This window comes from Thamnophis elegans, chromosome 6, assembly GCF_009769535.1.
Source record: "Thamnophis elegans isolate rThaEle1 chromosome 6, rThaEle1.pri, whole genome shotgun sequence".
NCBI classification, from domain to species: domain Eukaryota; kingdom Metazoa; phylum Chordata; class Lepidosauria; order Squamata; family Colubridae; genus Thamnophis; species Thamnophis elegans.
Window position 1 is genome coordinate 64,984,209 of NC_045546.1, and position 16,165 is coordinate 65,000,373.

The 16,165-nt window shown below is 38.8% G+C and overlaps 1 protein-coding gene across 1 annotated transcript in view; it reads left to right on the top strand.

The window, feature by feature from the left end:
- DMD (dystrophin) overlaps nucleotides 1-16,165 on the top strand; it is a 1,161,901-nt gene that overhangs the window by 736,801 nt on the left and 408,935 nt on the right. The window contains 2 exon segments of the mRNA XM_032219839.1: nucleotides 3,884-4,095; nucleotides 8,155-8,309. Of these exon segments, the coding sequence (XP_032075730.1) occupies nucleotides 3,884-4,095; nucleotides 8,155-8,309 (367 nt within the window).

Consider the following 16,165-nt stretch of genomic DNA (forward strand, 5'->3'; position numbering starts at 1 on the left):
GGACAGTGGGAGGCTACAGGTGGCAGTAGGTGGTCTCGCAGGTATCCTGGGCCTAAGCCATGAAGCACTTTAAAAGGTCATAATTAGTACCTTGAATCGCACCCGGAAGACAACCGGCAACCAGTGGAGGCCGCCTAAAAGTGGCACAACATGGGAGCCCCTAGGTACCCCCATGATGCTTGAGAGACTGCCTCCTGCCAATCACCTCCTCGCGACCAATTAGATCACACAGATTAGGCCTCCTCCGAATTCCATCTGCCAGTCAGTGTCGACTGGCGACTATGCGGAGGAGAGCCTTCTCGGTAGTAGCTCCGACCCTTTGGAACGATCTCCCCGTGGAGATCCGTACCCTCACCACCCTCCGGACCTTCCGCACAGCCCTTAAGATCTGGCTATCCCGTCAGGCCTGGGGTTAGATTGTAATCCGTCCCCTCCCGAATGATGAATGTTGTGTTCTATTTTTAATTATGTATTGTTTTATGTCTTACTGTTTGTATTCCCCTCCCCATGAATTGTAAGCCGCCCTGAGTCCCCCCAGGGAAAAGGCGGCCTATAAATAAACTTTCCAATCCAATCCAATCCAATGATAACCCGTGTAGCCGCATTCTGGACCAGTTGAAGCCTCCGGGTGCTCTTCAAGGGCAGCCCCATGTAGAGAGTGTTACAGTAGTCCAGGCGAGAAAGGACGAGGGCATGAGTGACTGTGCGCAGAGCATCCCGATCCAGGAAGGGGCACAACTGACATACCAGGCGAACCTGGTAAAAGGCCCCCCTGGTCACGGCCATCAGGTGTTCTTCTAAACTAAGCCACGTATCCAGGAGGACTCCCAGATTGCGGGCCCTCTCTGAGGGGGCTAAAAGTTCTCCCCCTATCATCTAAATGGAACAAGATGCACAAATCGGGATGACGGAAACCACAGCCACTCAGTCTTGGAGGGATTGAGCTTGAGCCTGTTCCTCCCCATCCAGATCCGCACAGCCTCCAGGCATTGGGACATCACATCGAGGGCATCATTTGGGTGGTTTGGGGTAGAGATGAAAAGTTGGGTATCATCAGCATATTGATGATACCGTACCCCAAAACCACAGATGATCTCACCCAGTGGTTTCATATATATGTTGAACAGGAGGGGGGAGAGAACCAACCCCTGGGGCACCCCACAAGTGATGCGCCTCAGAATCGATCCCTGCCCTCCAGTCAACACAAACTGCAACCGATCCGACAAGTAGGAGGAGAACCACTGTAAAACGGTGCCCCCCACTCCCAACCCCCCGAGTCATCACAGTAGGATACCATGGACGATGGTATCGAAAGCCGCCAAGAGGTCTAATAGGACCAGGACAGAGGAGCAGCACCTGTCCTGGGCTGGCCAGAGATCATTCACCAATGTCTCCATGCTGTATCCGGGCCTGAAACCCGACTGAAACAGATCCAGGTAGACAGCTTCATCCAGGTACTGGGGAAGCTGACGTGCTACCGCACTCTCGACAACCTTTGCTACAAAGCGAAGGTTGGAGACTGGACGATAGTTGGCTAAAGAAGCTGGGTCCAGGGAAGGCTTCTTAAGGAGGGGCCTCATCACCGCCTCCTTCAAGGCAGTGGGAAAGAACCCCTCTCTCCAGGAAGCCGAAACTAACCAAGAGGGACACGGGTCCAGCACACAAGTGGCAGCACTGAGTCTCCCCATAATTCTATCCATGCCCTTGGGGGTCACAGGGTGAAACTCAACCCAGATGGTCTCCACAAGATTCATCCCTGTCGACTCGCCCAAATCTACCCAGTCAGAGTCCAAGCCTGTCCGGATCTGAGCGATTTTATCCTGCAGATACTGAACAAATTCTTCAGCGCTATCCTGCAATGGGTCTTTCCCAGTTCCTTGGTTGAGTAAAGAGCAGGTCACCCTAAATAGGGCGGCTGGGCAGTTATCTGCGGATGTGATAAGAGCAGAAAAATGTTGCCATTTTGCTGCTTTTATCGCCACTAAGTAGGATTTAATATGAATTCTTACTTGTGTTAGATCAGATTCAGACTGGCTGGCCCTCCAACCACTCTCTAGGCATCTTTTCCGGCATTTCATCTCCTGGAGCTCCTCGGTCGGGAGCTACCCAGGATCAACACCGGGTCAGAGGCTGCAAAGGCACAACACGATCCAAGGCCCCCATGGCCGCCCTATTCCAGGCTTCCACTAGGGCTTCAGTTGAATTGTGAGCAAGGGATTCAGGAAAAGTCCCAAGCTCCATCAGGAACCTTTCAGGGTCCATCAGGTGCCTGGGGCGGAACCATCTAGTCAGTTCTGCCTCCCTGCGGTGAAGGGTAGCAGTATGGAAGTCAAGCCTGATGAGGAAATGATCCGACCATGACAAGGGTTGGATAGAAATATCCCCTAAATCTAGATCATTCATCCACTGCCCAGAGACAAAAATCAGGTCGAGCGTGTGTCCCCCATTATGGGTGGGATCTTGAATTAACTGAGTTAGGTCCATAGGCATCATGGAAGCCATGAACTCCCGAGCTGACTCTGATGTCTTGCCAATGGAAGGCAGATTGAAGTCCCCCAGGATAATAAGCCTGGGGAAATCAACCGCCAATCCAACTAACACATCCAGTAGCTCTGGCAGGGCTGATGAAACGTAGCAGGGAGACAGGTACATAACAAAAAGGCCCACCTGAACTCCAAGACCCCATTTCACAAAAAGGGACTCACACCCATCTGAGGCACAGTGACCTCCTGAGGTCCAAGACTTTGCCTAATAACCATCGCCAAACCCCCCACCCCTGCTCTGAGCTCTCAGCTGGTGAAATGCCTGGAAGCCTGGTGGGCATAATTCACTAAGGGGAACACCCCCCTCATGGCCCAACCAGGTCTCCATAATGCATGCCAACTCCGCTCTACCCTCTTGTATGAGGTTGTGAATGAGGGGAGCCTTATGTACCACGGACCTGGCATTAAGCGACACCAGCCGGAGACCAGGGTCCTGTAATCCCGAGCACCTGGGGGTGTGATAAGGGTGATGACGGTTGGAACGCACGATCACTCTTAAACAGTGAACCCGCATCCCCTGAACATAATTTGGCCCTCAGCCCCCACCATATCTGCCTCTCCCACAAACAGTAGAGATGGTGAACCCCCCCCCCCAATGGAATGGCTTAATTTCTCCCCCGGAATCCCAACCATTCCCAGCACTCCCAACCCACACCCATTAGTTAGCTCTGGCCTGTGCCCTGGCAGTCTCCCCCCCCCAAGTCTGTCTGAGCCATCCAAATCAACCCCCCTGCCCCCCTTAAAATTTGATTTAAAAACTCCTGTAAAAAAACCCTAAGAAGTCTCTTCTTCACATGCCACATCTCGGGATCCCAAGATCCATCATTAAGGAAGCGTCTTGATAGGCAAGAAGGCCATCCTTGGGAAAGGGGGAGTTCCCGAAGGGAATAAAGTTCTGTCGCAGTATAACATAGAGGAAAGTGTGGCATCAACCAAATGGGGTGACATCACGGAGAGATGGAATGTGGAGATAACATGTCCACGGGAGGGGGGGGGCAGCCGACAGTGTTCGACAATTGAAGATCATAGCTTGTTTAATTGAAATATATCTAAATAATAAACTAATTTCAAATAATTACAGTGAGTTTACAGCATATCCAAATCATACTCTTGTTGTGTAATTCTTATTTATCTAAAGTTTTGTCATTATTATATAATAATGTTATTATGAAAAATTAATTCAACAAATGCAATTCAAGGTTCTAGATTGAGAGGTTAATTTGAAATAATGTAATTTTAAACATAATCAAGAACAGGCTTTTTAACTTCTATTTTAATTCATTTAAATAAGTATTTGTAAATAAAAAGACATATTTTATTTTTGCCTTTATTTCCCACAGTTGAAAAAATACAAATCCAGTGGGATGAAGTGCAAGGTCACATTCAGAATCGAAGGCAACAGTTACATGAAATGTTGAAAGATTCAGCACAATGGTTGGAAGCAAAGCAAGAAGCTGAGCAAAGACTAAAATGTGCCAAAATGAAAGTTGGAGCATGGAAGGAGATTTCTTATACAGTGGAAGGGCTAAAGAAACAGAATGCTGAGCTCAAGGTACTAGTAATAAATCAGAAAATAAAAATAGTATAAATTAAAAACAGAACTGTCCCAAACAAGTGTTTAAATATTACTTAAAATTAATTTAAAATAAAATAAAGAATAGCTTTCATCCTCTGCCTACGACAACATATTTCCCCAAATGTGTTTTGTACTATATTATCATTTAATATTTATTTGGTTTGCATTGCAATGTATATGTACATTTTTTTATTAAATGACAATGGTTATTAATGAAAAGAGATAAAATACAGCCAAAGGCAAGCAGAGAACATTCAGTAAAATGCTTAGTCAGATATATGCCACTAAAGAATTTTTAACTAGTTTATGATATATCTTCATAGTATCTAACTTGTAACTATTTGTAAATCTATTTCAATGAGTTAGAGAACAAAAGTCATTCAAGTAACAAGAATAGTTGTTTACTAATTCATAGAATGTTCCGTTGTGATATGGCTAAGTTATTAAAGGAAAGAGCCATATGTTCTTACAATAATATAGAAAAAGATCAGAGTAAAACATAGCCATATTAGGTAAAATTAAAAAGAAAAAAAATGAAACCAATGGTACACTGGAAAACAAAATTCTAGAAAATGCAAAATTGGCAGATCTAGTCAGAACAAGAACACCAATGATCTAGAGTACGGTTTCCAATCTTGGCAACTTTAAGACTTGTGGACTTCAACTTTCAAAATTCCCAAGCCAGCATGCAGTCTTTGGCAGCAGGGAAACAGTGAATTTAGATATCTTTAAATTAATTCAATCATTAAAAACAACTTCCTTCCAAAGAAAGTCAATTGTAATAATTGCTATGTCTACAGGATTTTGTTTTAAGGATTAAAGCTACTAGCATGCTATAATACTTACGTCTGGTTTCCAAAAAAATGCCCTAATTGATTTATGAGCCTTGGACCAAACTTCAAAGGAAAATTAATCATTTATTAGAAGCATTTATTTTTGGCAAGATCTTTTCACAGTCAGACCTAAGCTTTGTTTGAGTTATAGCTGAATTTTACCCCTGTTCCTTCCCTTCCCTCAGTCTGTGTCATAAATCACATTCCCCAATGAGGTGCACCCCTCCCAAGCCTGCTGCAGTAATATGAGCCGAAAATATGTGTGGAATGCACTTCCCTTCCTTCTTTCACCATGACAACTTTGGGAGTTGACAACTTATACATAGCACTGCATTAGTTCATTTCTTATATTATTCAGTTGAGTAATATTAGAATACAAAGAAAATTTATCCTGTTTTTAAAATTTATTCTAATGTGAAGACTATGCAGTTTTTTTTTCTGTAAAAGCATTTCAATTCATCTCAGATTTATATTAAAAAAACATTGTGAAAGTATGTCAACAGAACTGCTTATATTTTTCTCTACTTCATTGAGACATTGAGGAAAAGTGATAAAATACATTATTGTAAACCCTACATAGCTCTTCCTATGTGAAGGAAAGGAAAGAAAGAACAGGAAAACATACATAAGAGCTAAATGATTACTGAAAGTACCGTATATACTCGAGTATAGGCCGACTCGAATATAAGCCGAGGCACCTAATTTTACCACAAAAAACTGGAAAAGTTATTGACTCGAGTATAAGCCTAGGGTGGGAAATGCAGCAGCTACCAGTAAATTTCAAAAATAAAAATAAATACCAATAATGTTTTTGAATATTTATTTCAAAGAAAAACAGTAAACTAGCGGTGTATTCAATGAAATACTTCACTCACCTCATGATGCTGATGTCCCGCTGTGATGATGATGTCCCGTGCAGCCGCGGGAGCGATGTCCCGCCTCCTATGACACACGGCACAGTGATTCCTATCATTGGATCACTGTACCAGAGGAGGTGGGACATCGCTATGTGGCTGCTTGCCATAACAAGGAGGAGGTGGGACATCGTTGCAGAGCGGCAGGAGGGGGAGGAAGGGGAATCGTAAGACAGCCCTGCATTACATTAGAACGTGAGGAGGGGGGATGGTGCGGTGCGCGCTGCGCGGCAAACTGACACAGAGGGAGGGGAAACTCACAGGGGCACTGGGCCATTCACGAGTGTCACCCAGCGGCATGGCCCCGCCCCTTTTTCTCCTCCATTTCGGGCAAATTTTTCACTGACTCGAGTATAAGCCGAGGCGGCTTTTTTCAGCCCAAAAAGTGGGCTGAAAAACTAGGCTTATACTCGAGTATATACAGTAAAAGGGAAGTACAGAAAAGGAAGAAAAATGTGTCATTAGTTTAATTATAAAAATCATTATATGAAATCATGTAAAACAGAAAATAATGGGACTCTTAATAGGTTAGCTAATAAAACACATACTATCATTGTGATCTCCATTTAGCTCAGGGACATTGGAAGTGTTGACTGAAGATTGGAAGCCTTTCAAAGTTTTTCAAATGATTATTTTGTCAGAAAGAGAGAACACTTATGAAAATTCCTATAGACTGTTGGAAGAAATGTCCTTCTGGGTTCAGTTCCAAGTGGGGAGTGGGAAGACACTGGAAACATGGAGGCTGCTTGGAAAGATGGTTTTAATGATAGACAGGACCACATGATTTGAGGTCCTGGGGAAAAAGGTGATCACATGTTTCAAGATGAGTGAAGAAGAAAAGAGGCAGAGATGCTGAAAGTCCCTGGTTTTATGCCCTCTCTGGGCTTTGAACCTAAGCTTATATTTTGATTGGTTGTCAGACTCCCATGGGGCCATGCAGGGGCAACTCTGTAGGCTGTGTTTTGAGTCCAGGTTTGGTTGAGCATTGCTTCTTCCTAGGTGCCCTGTGGTGTGATGGGTAAAAGGCTAATACTATCATGCCTTAATCCCATCATCCTGGAGCTGAAAGGGACTGGGGGAAAAAGACCATCCGGGAGGACTTGCCACCCACTGGCAAACAGGTTTTGGCCCTCCTATCTCAACCCATGGTTTTCAGACTGGGAATAGAGACCATTCGGGAGGACTTGCTGCCCTTGGTGAACAACTATGGCCCTCCTACACTTCACAACTTCACAATTACCTAACTATCTAATTAACTAAATTCACAATTACCTAAAAATCTTGGGGTTTGCTCTGGGATACACTGAACAGAAACAACAACAACAAATTTCCCCCCACCTTTCAATTACAGCCCTCGGCTTTTCCTCTTATGTGCAGAAGGTTTCACACTCTGATGGCCCCCTTGCTAGCAACAGGCAGGGGTGCAGCAAGAGGCCAAACAGAGAAATGAAATCCAGCTATTCTCCAAGGGTGAAACTACTCTCTCATACACACAGGCATAGACACATTTCCCATGCTTTCCATGCTTTAAAATTAAAATGTAGAGAATTAAAAATTTGATGTACTCACCTTCTTTCCAAGGTTGTGTTTTGATTCCCAAGTTTGGTTGAGCATTGCTTCTTCCCAGGTGCCCTGTGGTGTGATGAGTAAAAGACTAATATGCCTTAATCCCATCACCCTGAAGTTGAAGGGAGAGATCTTTGTTATGTAGAGTAGACTAGCTCAGGCCTTTTAATGCTCCATTGACAAAGGTGGGGGCTATTAAGAGTGAGTCTATTTCCTGCCTAAAAACGTTTTTCTCCATTTCTTATCCAGGGAAATATAATATTCTGCCTTTTCAATATTTCCCAGGACATTTCATTTTTCTAGGAGAGGGGTGGGTTTTAACTTCCTACAAGTCATGTGATGAAAATTTGGCTGCTTAGCATGTATTTATGAAGGTTGCAATGTTCCCAACTCACATAATCACTATTTGTGATCTTCCCGGCTAGCTTCCAACAAGCAAAGTGAGTGGGGGAAGCTAGATTAGCTTAATGACCATGTGATTTGTTTATGGATCATAGAGATTCATTGAACAATTGCTCAAAAAGGCTGTAAAATTGAACATGATTCAGTTAACAACTACTTGGCTTAGCAATAGAAATATTGGTCCTAATTGTGGTTATAATTCAAGGCCTACCTCTATATGTGTCTGTTATGAGTATTTAAATTGCTTTGTGTATATTTTCAGTCTGTGTATTTTGCTGAGGCCTTTCTGAAATAGTACTCATATTTTTCTCTCTTTCCAGCAACTTGCAAAAGAGCTACGGCAATGGCATATAAATCTGGATGTAGCAAATGATTTGGCCTTTAAACTTCTTCGGGATTACTCAACTGATGACACCAGAAAAGTACAAATAATGACCAATAATATTAATGATGCATGGGCCACCATTAATAATAGGTAGGACATGATGTTTATTATCATATTTATAAAATGGAATGAAAATCTTGTTTTCATTCAAAAATTCAAGAGAATTCATCAAACAATGATGAAAAATTTAAGAGAACTGTACATGGTATCTAGTTGTTTTGTTGTTTTGTTACCATATATTTCCATAAGGTTAGTCTTGAAAAAGTTTCATCTTTCAAATATATTTTAATCAATGTATTATTTACTAAATTAATTCAAAGACTTGTCATTGTTATCTGAGTATTTGAGATACATCTTATGATTCCCAATTTTGTCACATTACAGTTCTATCCGTATTTGTTCTTCTCTTCCAAAATGTAAATTTAGTATGTATATTGTAGATTGTAGATTTTCTAAACAATGAACGAGAGACTTGCCTTAATGAAAACATTTTTCAGAAGGTCAGAAGCTCTACTAGTATTTGTTTTTTATTATATTGGATAATTATTAAAGCTCTAATTAATCTCTTTTATCTCATCCTCATTATTTAGTATAGATATCATCAATTTAAAAGCTATTTTAAAATATTCCGCAATATTATGAATCATGTTATAAAATATATACAAATATATCTGAAATAAAAAGTATATTAAAGCAATAAAGTAAAGTCATTGTTTTGAATTCTTTCTTCAGTAAGATGCACACTAATTAAATAGGTTTCTCTCTTTCTCTTCCTTTTTTTAGAATTTAGCATGTGGTTTGTAGCTTACACTCTAAGGCAAAATGAATGTGGTTTTAAATGGCTTTTAACTACAATTAATGCATATGCTTAAAAAACTATGGTAGAAAATATAATCAGAGGTCCTGCATAGATATGGAAATTATTTCAATTAGCTTTTTTTAAACCATATATATATTTAAATTCTGAATAATTTTGCTCTTTTAAACAAACATTTCATATTGTATGTTTAAAAGCAAGCTTCAAATTTTAAATCTTAAAATAAAAAAATATTAAAATGTTTCCAAAAATATTAACGACTTTTGCTGTCTCTTTGAAGGACGAAAAAAAAAGAGCCTCTTTACATTTCTGCTAATATTTTTCTTGGATCCCCAGGGGATGGAAGATCCCCTCCCCAGAAGAAGGAAGAAGACATGAAACAGCAAATAATGCAAACACAATACAAACAATTAAATCAAAACCATTTAAATTCTTTTAACTAAAAGCACAAGGAAAGAAAAGCCTTGTTTGTCTCATTGCCAGAGTTTACAGCCTCAGGCAAGCTCAAGTGCAAGCTAATGGTCATTAGCTTGACCATTAGAATGCATTTAGCCCTAGAATGTAGCAAGTAGAAGAAAACAAGCCAGCTGCTGTTTGTTAAACCAATCACCAAAACAAAACACACAGAAGCCAGCAGGATTTCTCAACTCTGCTTCTTTTTAGGAACAGGGATTAACCTTTTCCTTCCCAACAAAGCCTGAATAGAGGAAAGTATCCCATCAATAGACACAAATGTCACCAAGCACAGGATTAAACATCATCAAAAACAGTTTTAGGCTAAAAATCAGAAAAAGTATATAAACTCTCCTTTGAATGTCAATCTTTCTAACTAGCCGAGAAACCTTGCTGAAAGTTACTCTTCTAGGTTCCTTGTCATTAAAGGCTTCTTTATTCAATTTATTCTTCAGAGCACCCATCTTTGCATCCCGGCTTGAAGAATCCCAACGGGAGTATTTCCTCCCAACACCTATATGAGGTCCTTTCTCTTTTAAGTTTGACATTCTATGACCTGGATAGCAGTGTAAAATTATATGTTTGATCAGATTGTTACTTCTAGATCAAAAGTAATTTTGACTAGAAGAAGAATTCAGCAATTTATAGTTTTTTTCTGATTTAGAAAAAAATGAGTTTTAGAAAACTCAAAAACCAGCTCTGTGTTAAGCTCCAGAAATATAACCTCTGATGTCTTTTTATATTATTAACTACTATTGATAATAGGAATATCAAGCAAGGGATGCTTTCTTAATATTTTCCCTTGTCTCTGCTTTTCATAGATTGTAAATTCTTAGGTTCCCCTTCAGCTTCCTCCTAAAGGGAGAATATTTCCATTTGCTTTTCCCTTTCTACCATCATAAGACCAGAAAATTCAAAGGCTGCAGGGATTTTTTTAAATATCAAATTAAGTAATTCATTATTTCAATTTATATTTTTGCAACTTGAGCATCCATGTCTATATAATTTTAATGGGCTTGGTTATGCTCAAACATGCTAATATTGATTCCCGTAAATAAATTAGATATATGCCTGGCATTACAAGATACATATCTGGCATTACAAGACAAGATAGAAAAACCTGCACATGGATTAGAAAACAAACAAAAGTATACAATATCATCAAGAGAGTAAAAGAATTGAAATGGAAATGGGCTGGTAGCATAGCAAGAACAACAGTTGGCAGATGGACCAAGGCAGTCTTAGAATGGATTCCACTTGATAAAAATCATTCATGAAAGAGATCTAAAACAGGAAATTGACAAAATCAGCAAGTATTGCAGACCCAATTGGCAAAAGAAAGCTCAGGACTGTATTGGTTGGAAACAAGCAGAAGATGCCTTCATCCTAGAGTGGATAGACAATGGCTAAAATGATGGAGTAAACTAGTTTAGAGTTATCCTAGGATTCCAGTTAGGGTTATCACACAACATTTTCCTTTCACGAAGAAATCCTGATAGAATTGAATTGAAGAGACAAGATGAGACAAGATGATTTGATCTAAAGGTATCAATAGATTCCTAGTACCTTGATATGATCCAAATGAGGAAAATATTGCAATAAAACATAAACTCAATATTAAGCTTTTTTTTCTTGTTTTAAAAATATCCTTACATTTCTATTTACACGGCAGAACATACTGCATATGTCTAATTCTACTAGGAAATCTAAGTGTAGAATTCCAACTAAAAATCCACGTGGAATAAATGTACTCATTATAGCATGATTTTAGCATATCTTATTATTGTATCTTATTTCAGCCACTGCCTTTTAGCCAACCATCATTCTATTTCGGCTTTGTTCTGACATGCATTGAAGAAATCAAAAAGAAAGTTGAGATTTGTAGAAATTCAAAGGCATGTCACACAGGGCTGTACTGTATTATTCTGGTTCTGGTTCTGGTTAGATTTGGCAAATTATGAATTTAGACATTAGGACATCCTCGATTGCTGAAAAGAAATAAATGTACATTTTAATATTCATGTTAAGTATACTTTTTCTTTCTTTATTCTCACAAAATAAGAGCTGTAATCTTGGCATACTATGAAATGCCATCATCCTAATACACCCTTGCTGCAGAGAAATGGCATCAAAATGTACTGAGATGTAAAGCTGTTAATATGAAATAGGATGTTAAGCATCTGTTCTTGCATCTACTGAATAAAGGACAAGTAATATAGGACTTTTCCATTAAATTATAATTCTACTACCTCTTCCATATGGCAATATGCTTCATTAACTATTATAGTAATTATATAACTAATTTCTTTTTATAGCCTGAACTGTTAGATATTCATCCATCCTTGGTGCTGTAGATTGCAGTTGTTTATTGTATCATTCCCTGAATATGAACATTCACTTCATAAGATAGTAACTATGTTCCTCTCTAGATTGGGTATTAACAAATGTAGTTGAATTTATAAATGTTATATAACGTTGAATGATTTGATTGGTTTATGTTTACATATTATTGCTGTTAGTTTAACAAATACATATTCTTATCTCACACATTTTAGTCCCATGTGAGTATTGAATGATGCAATTTGAAAGTAATTTGCTTAATATTGAGTATTTTAAATATTTTCTCTTATGCAAATTGCAAATTGATATTCAGAGTAACAGGGTTTTGAAGAATGTGTAAGTATTCCAAAATATTGTAGAAACTGGAAGTCAATTAACATTTGAAATGGGAAAATATTTTCCCAGAAAATTACTATGGAAAATAAAAAAATTATTTATATTATGATATATTCCAAATATTATAGATTTAACTAAGAAGAACATATACCCACTTAGTATATGGCTGATACAGAACTACATCAATAGTCCAGAACAATAATTTGATTTATATACTAATTCCCGAGTTGCATCTTTAGAAGAAAAGTAATTGCAACCAATCTTTATTAAACATCTAATACATTCAATAAACACAGATATATTGTAATTAACTACAATTCCAAGATTAAAGGAAACTAAATCCTTTTTAGTGTGTCACACTTTATAACATTCAAGTTTGTTATCCCAAAGATTATGTGAATAGTTACTATGAATCATAAAATATCAAATATTCACTATATTGAAATTAGACATTCTCTCTAGCAAAATATTAGGAATCTAAGAATATAATTTGAATTTTAGAGTGTTACAACCTAAAAAAAAATCCAAAATTTGACTCAGATCAAGTGTATTTTTCATGTATTGACCACTGACTTGTATAGAAATATTGAAAACAATTACATATTTGTTTCATAAAATCTGTAGTTGAAAATCAAAATACTCATAGTTTCCAAATTTCTATACCTTACCTGTTATTCCTGCTTTAAACAGCCTTCTTGAAGTTTCTGTGATTCTTGTGCCAAGGCTCCTATCAGGGTTACAAGTAACACACCAATGGAATCAAAACTCCAAGGCAGACATCTTCCTCAAAGTATGGATTTATTAGGCATGTCATATTGGCACATCTGGGGAAAGCCAATTCTAAAACCCCGTCGGGTTTCCCCTAGTTAAAAGTAAAGTTTTATTTTCTCTTCCCATGCAGTCCATCACATGGTCCAATCAGGTCACTTGGTCTCAGATCCTATCTCCCTGCACCTGGTGGGAAAGTCCCTGGGTCTCAGAGGAAAGAATTTTATTTTGGCTACAATCCCCCAGCTATCTCTACTTCCCCCCCTCCCATTCCTACAGCTCAACTCATCTCCACTGTGGCAGCCCTGAAGGTGGAGGGGGGAAATGGTTCCAGGGCTGATAGTTCCGACTAACAAACTCAAGCAAATCAGAACTCTGAGACTTGGCTTCTTCTCAAAGGTCTTCTTTAATGAGTATGTCATATCAGCACAACTTCAAAGGAAAACCAAATAAAAATCTTTTCCCCAATTACAGTATAATTAAACTGGGAAATAACCCCGTTCCCAAGTGTCACAGGTCATGTTGACCAATTGGGTTAATTGGTGGGCTCTTCAGGCATTCCTTTCCCAACCTTATCTGTTGCCAGTAGAGATGACCTTGGTTCTCATGAGAAAACTCTTTGTTGTGTCCAACTTCCTTCCCCCCTTCTCCCTCTGTGTGGCAACTGAGGAACAGAAAGATGGCTGCAACCAGGTTCAGTTCGAATCTTGGTTGTCACTCATGTCCTTTGACAGAGGGCTTTGAAGTTTCTATTTTATATTAGCTTTATGAATCTTAAAAGGCTATTTAAATGTGAGTAATTTAACTGTGCTCTGCTTCTCATATATTATTACTTGAATTGTGTTACTGGTGCTATTGTTTTAAGAAGGTATATATTATATTCCTTTTTTGGATGTGGAATACTTTCCTTTATTCCTTTACGCTGGCTAGGTGGCTCAGTGGCTAAGACGCTGAGCTTCTTGATCAGAAAGGTCGGCAGTTCAATGGTTTGAATCCCTAGTATGGGTTTCCTGCATGAGCAGGGGGTTGGACTAGATGAGGTCCCTTCCAACTCTGTTACTGTTAAATTCATATGCAGTTATTAGCTACTTTTTAGCCTTTCTCTTGGAGCTTGAGAAATTTGGAATGCGTGTATTATGCTGATTATTTTAGGAAACTGTAAGGACTTGTCTCTCCTATCCCCTCAAGAAAGCAGAACTCTTGAAATAAGCAGCATTTCAAATCGAACTTTTATTGGGAGATAGTGATAGCAAAAAGAGTAAGTCAGGATCTGAAGTTTCCACTCAAAATAGGTTAAAAATTGTAGAAACCCCTGCCCTCAGACCAATCTAAGGTGGGCCAATCCATAGGTCTAAAATTGTTGTGGGAATTTCAAACTGAGAAGGTGATAAGAAGTTGTTCTCAAGCACCACCTGCTCATTCATCTGGAGCTGGGACAAAACAAATGACCCCCCAAGCTCATCCCTCCCCTTTTCCATTCCCAGGAAGGTACATCAAAGTAAAGGAAAAGTCAGAAATAGGAAAAGGTTATAAAATGTCAGCCAGGCTCCTTCTCCTCAGAATGGCAATGCCCCGACTATGGGGATTTGACAGAAACAACAATCTGCCATTAGTTTCTTAACAATCAATGGAGATTTGTATTCCCTTACTCAAGGAACTCAGTGCAAGCTATGCTGAAGAATTGTCACCTATTCCGTGTAGTGCTTTTGTCATTTAGTACTGTGCCATATTAGTGTGTGCATTTTTTAAACCATCCAGGCAAATATTCTTAGAAAAAGTAAATGAGTGCAGAGATTTCCTGACGCAATTTTGTCATTATTCCCCTCTGGTGCTAGGTAACTGTAAACTGCAAAATAACCATCATATTAAAAAAAGAATAATACGGAGGGGGAGGAGCCGAAGTCATGACGACACAGCATGCGATCTCAATGCTCTAAGATCACAGTCGACACTTTTGTTTCTGGGTGGTCCAAACGGACCTAAACCATCCCTTAGAGACAGTGAACAGGAAGAATACATCTTGCTAATCACAGGGACATTGCAAAGTTTCTGATTGATCCAAGATAAGCTCTTCAAGCTGGTGACAAAAAATCCAGCCATAAATGGCTGATGAGGTCGGGGTGGCTCCAAAATGGAAGGATACAGAAAGAGAAAGTGTTTTCAGCTGGTGAGGAATTTTTACTGCTTTAAAAGTGACTGCCTATAAAAAAAACTTAAAACTAATTTAAATTGGAGAACAGAAGAAATAAGTGATGGAATTAAATTTGGACTGGTTTTGAACAGTGGGTTATCTTACTTTTTAAATGCTATCTTTACGGATGGAATTTATGCAAGCCTTTTAAAATGAACAGATTAAGTTTCCTTCTTCTATTTTTTTTTCTTTGACTATTCTCTGTAATATATGGACTAAAACTTTCCTCTTTCATTACTGTGGGTGTTTTTATAACTCATTTAAAAGCCAGACCTTTTTTTTTTAACTTGAAATACAAAGAGATACAAAAAAGAAACAAAGAAGTGGTAACATTCTAACATTATAACGCTGCTACTTGGAAGCTAGATGTTTGTGTATTGGAAATGAAATACTTTTTTCACTCATTATCTTGGCTTGGCACTTCAAGGACTCACAGCTTGTTTATAGAGTGATAAGAAGAAGAAAGGCACACAGACTGTTCCTTTGAAGTAGATTCTTGGCCAGAGAGGGGTGAAATGTTATTGTGACGCTTAATTCTGCTAAAACCTTCTAAGCTAGAGTAGCAGTTTGTCAACTGGAAATCATGGTGCAATTTCAGCATCAGAAAGAAGTTTTAAATCTGCAAAAGATATTCTCAGAAATACAGAAATTATCAAATACAAATGAGAGGATAGAGAAGAAGTTGGATTGCTTAGTGCATCTAAAAGTAAAATATGACGGAGAAGTTGAAGATGTTCATCAAATGGAAAAAGTGGCGGTTAAAATCCAAAAAATCAAAGAGGAAAGTGAATATAAAGAAATTAAAAATGCTGATACTTACGGTGATTGGTTTGTTTCTGAAAATGGAAAGAGTGGAATACTGAAAGAGGAATTAAATGGAGGGGAAACTTACCCCAGATGGGAAGATACAGAAGAGGAAAAAATAAAAGAAATTATGGACTTAAAGAGAGAAACCAAATTAGCAATAGTTTTGATAACACCACCAACAATCAAAGATAAGCAGATTAAGGAAACAGAAGAAGGGCATCGAAATTATATGAG